This window comes from Zingiber officinale, chromosome 3B (assembly GCF_018446385.1).
Source record: "Zingiber officinale cultivar Zhangliang chromosome 3B, Zo_v1.1, whole genome shotgun sequence".
Lineage (NCBI taxonomy): Eukaryota > Viridiplantae > Streptophyta > Magnoliopsida > Zingiberales > Zingiberaceae > Zingiber > Zingiber officinale.
In genome coordinates this window covers 107,615,380-107,619,165 of record NC_055991.1, presented here as the reverse complement: position 1 = coordinate 107,619,165, position 3,786 = coordinate 107,615,380, and the positions used below count along the sequence as shown (strand labels likewise).

Here is a 3,786-nt window from a genome sequence, read left to right as displayed (position 1 = left end):
GAAACACGTGAAAAAGTAAATGCTAAACTAGAATCTTGGTGGAAAACACTAGAAGGGAAATGTTTTAGGCTCAATAGAATAAAGACTGAATATATAGAATTTAATGTTAGTAATATTTGACGTAATGAGATAATTGTTAAGCTATAAAATGACAAGTTGTCTGGAACTGAGAGCTTTAAATATTTAGTATTATTTTTTTTTTAAAAAAAAGATGAAAGTTATAGAAATGAAAATGTTAAGGTGAATGCATAAACATACGAGGATGAACAGAATAAAAAATGAGAGAAAGTCAAAATTACACCTATTGAGAAAAAACTCATAAAGACGCGTTTAAAATGATACAAACGTTTACTTAAACAACCAGTAAATGCTTCAATTAGTATAGATACTAATATAGTAGAGATAGATCCCAATAGTATAAAAGAATATATATAACCGACCTCACCTAATAAATAAGATTTAATTATTATTGTTGTTAATTTTTGCCCTTAATTTATTATAATTATTTTTATCAAGAACTCTAATATGATCTTTACTTCATATTAAAAAAATATATTGAAACCTAAAGCCTATATTAATAAATAGACAAATTTTCAATATGAAAACAATTCAAAATTTCTCTTATTTTTTCCCATCCTTATTGATAATATTTATGTTACTTCACGATTTGTAATCATCAAATCGGACTTAACCTAGTTTATTTTAGTAATGTTTGATAAATTATTTATTTTAATTAAGATATGATCGTATCAATTACTAATTGAACCCAGACATGACAAAAAAAAAAAAAAAAATCTCCTTTTTTGGCCGTAACGGATTGACCAATTTTTCTGGATTTTTTTTAACAAACCAACAAATTTATAATTCAAACCATTAGCATAATTTGTAAAGATCTACTAATGAAAATACCTATTTTTATCTCCAATAGTTTCGTTGCAAGAGCAACAGTTGACAAATAATAATAAAGTTAAATTCAGGGTAGGAATTAAGCGCGTGAAGCTAATATTTGATTTTTATTCCCCATCAGGGGCAACAGTCGCCCAAATTTGTACTATAAAAACCCCAGCCCCCGTCTCTAACTCCTCCATATCTCGTGCTCTTTGATCTCAGTTCGCCCTTCGATTTAGTGGAGGCCATCGCGTCCTCGATCATCTCTGACTTGCTATTTCGCTTCGATCGGCTCAGCTATTTCGCTTAGATCTGCTCAGCTTCTTGTATGTCTTGTCTCTGTCTCTCGATTGAGTTTTAAAGATACGATTTTTTCGCGCTTTATCCAAGATTGAGATAGCGTTTATTCTTCTATGGATTCAAGATATGATTCCTCTTTTTGGTTCCAAGGAGGGATTTGGTTGCCTTCTAGCCTTTGGAAGGGGATTCAACCGAAGTTCTTTGGATTGTACAATTTGCCTTTTTTTTCCTTGTAAATTCAAGGTTATCTTGTTAATCTGTATTTTTCTTTTCGAGGATCGTGATTGTAACGGGATCTTTCCTTTTCGTTGTGTCTTTGTTAATTGAGTTATCTACAAACTGAAGATCGGAATTTGTTCCTATTTTCCCCTTCTTTTTGGATTTTGGTTGCCATCTAATTGGTCTTGTTGAGTTCCTACTTCTGAATTGAGTTCTTATTCTTCCACAGATCGTTTTATATCTATGGTATTCTTCTGTGCTAATATCGATCTATATTCCATCACAATATAAAACTCTCTTTTATTTGTGCTCAATTTGGTCCTTATTTCCCCTTTCTTTTGTTCGCTGTTTTACCTTGATCGAATTAACCTGACTTTCTCGATGCTGATCATCTTTTTGATATTTTGTTATGACTACAGGAATATCTGGGACCTGCCTCTCGATTTTGCCTCACCAAAAATCAGAGGAGAAAAAGTAAGTTGTTCGAGTCTGAATGGGGCAAGAGAGCTGGAAAAAGGATACAGAACAAACTGATTGCGAAACCCCTGAAGTCCCCATTTTATGTGCAAACAAATGTGGGTTTTTTGGAACTGCCATGAACAATAACCTCTGCTCCAAATGCTACAAGGATATTTCCGTGAAACATGAGTCGATGGTTTCTTCCCCTATAACAGAAGTGGAGAAACCACAGATTGTTCCATCTTCTTCTGTGCAGATCAACCACATTGAAGGTTTGAGTAAAGTGGATGGGCCAAGTGAGCCCAAGGTTGTTGACGATCAACTGAAGGGATTGTTGAAGAAGCAACCGGCTAACCGATGCGCCCAATGCCAGAAAAAGATAGGTTTAATTGGTTTCAAATGCCGGTGTGGCGGCGCATTCTGTTCCTCTCATAGGTACTCTGAGGCACATGAATGCTCTTTTGACTACAAGGCTGCTGGCCGAGTGGTGTTAGCCAAAGAGAATCCTGTTGTGATGGCTAAGAAGTTGGAGAAAATTTGAAGTCATAGTTGTTCTTGAGTGGGGATACAAAGGCATGTTCCGATGCGAATCAGATAGCCAAGTCTTTATAAAAGTGAGTATTGAAGTGCTTTATTCTTCGAATTGAAGTTGCTGGCATGCTTTTATGATGTAAAAAGAAACTTCATCAAATGTATGGGTTTAACCCTGTTTAAGTCTTATGGGGCATGATAGCGTAGCTAGTTTTTAAAAATAAGTATGATTAGAAAGATCCTATGTTATTTATATATAACATAGGATTATGATCGTATGTGTTTAACAAGTTTTTGAGTATACAATTTTTTATTTCTAACAAATTGCACGTGGTCTCAAGTAAATTGCTTCTGGTTATTTATTTGTATGTGTTTTCAACATTTTAGAGTTCTAAGTGTATAAAGGGTATCCTGATAAAAATATAATTTTATTATTTTTCAAAAATAATATTATTTTTAATATATTTATTAAATAAAATAGATGTCTGTGAGAAAACGAAATTACAAAGTTGGGAAAAATGAAATTACAACTAAGCGACTAAAATTATAAAGTTAGGAAAATGAAATAATTATAATTGAGCGGCTAAAATTACAAAATTGTGAAAACAAAATTTATTTTAAATTACCATGTAATTATGAAATTGAAATGCAACAATAACTTAAATAAACCACACTATGATGAAATTAAAAATAATATATGAAATACTAATTCACGGATTATTGTTGTATTACCCCAGATATGCTCAACTAAGTCGACACGAAGTTGGTGATGAACTTGAGTGTCACAAAGCTCAGAATTTGTTCGAAGATAATCCTGAAATCCTTGGTTTGAGTCATAGACAGATTGTGCAGGTTTGTCACCTTCATCATTGTACTAATTTGTCACGTGACCTCCCTCTTCCTCAATAATCATGTTATATAAAATAATGTATGCCAACATGATTTGTTTTAACTTTTTCTTATATCAATAATGAGTTGGACCTCTGACAATCACCCATCGAGATTAAAGCACCCCAAATGTCCATTCGACATCTTTTCTTGCAGACTCATGTCTTTCCTTAAACAACTTCCTCTTGGGATCCTCTGGGCAAGGAAAAGCCTTAACGAAAGTAGCTCACTCGGGATATATTCCATCTGTTAGATAATTACCCTTCGAATATGTAGTGTCGTTCACCGTGAAATTAAGCTCCGGTGCATTTCTTTGCAAGACGTTGTTGAATATGGGAGATTCATATAACATGTTATATCGTTACGTGAACCGGCTACCCCAAAGAATGCATGTCATATCCACAAGTTATGAGACGCAATCGCTTCAAGTATGATTGTTGGTGACCCATGTCCCCTTGTAAATTGACCTTTCCAAGCAACTGGACAATTTTTCCATTTCCA

General features: G+C 33.6%; 1 protein-coding gene across 1 annotated transcript; it reads left to right on the top strand.

The window, feature by feature from the left end:
- Nucleotides 1-1,104: 1,104 nt before the first annotated feature.
- On the top strand, nucleotides 1,105-2,596 carry LOC121968499 (zinc finger A20 and AN1 domain-containing stress-associated protein 9-like). Its single transcript, XM_042518840.1, has 2 exons — nucleotides 1,105-1,214; nucleotides 1,827-2,596. The coding sequence occupies exon 2, from the start codon at nucleotides 1,901-1,903 to the stop codon at nucleotides 2,405-2,407; it is 507 nt and encodes a 168-aa protein (XP_042374774.1). The 5' UTR covers nucleotides 1,105-1,214; nucleotides 1,827-1,900; the 3' UTR covers nucleotides 2,408-2,596.
- Nucleotides 2,597-3,786: the final 1,190 nt, after the last annotated feature.

Excerpts from the sequence above, each read along its gene's own strand:
- LOC121968499 (XM_042518840.1), top strand. The coding sequence starts at position 1,901 with ATGGGGCAAGAGAGCTGGAAAAAGGATACAGAACAAACTGATTGCGAA.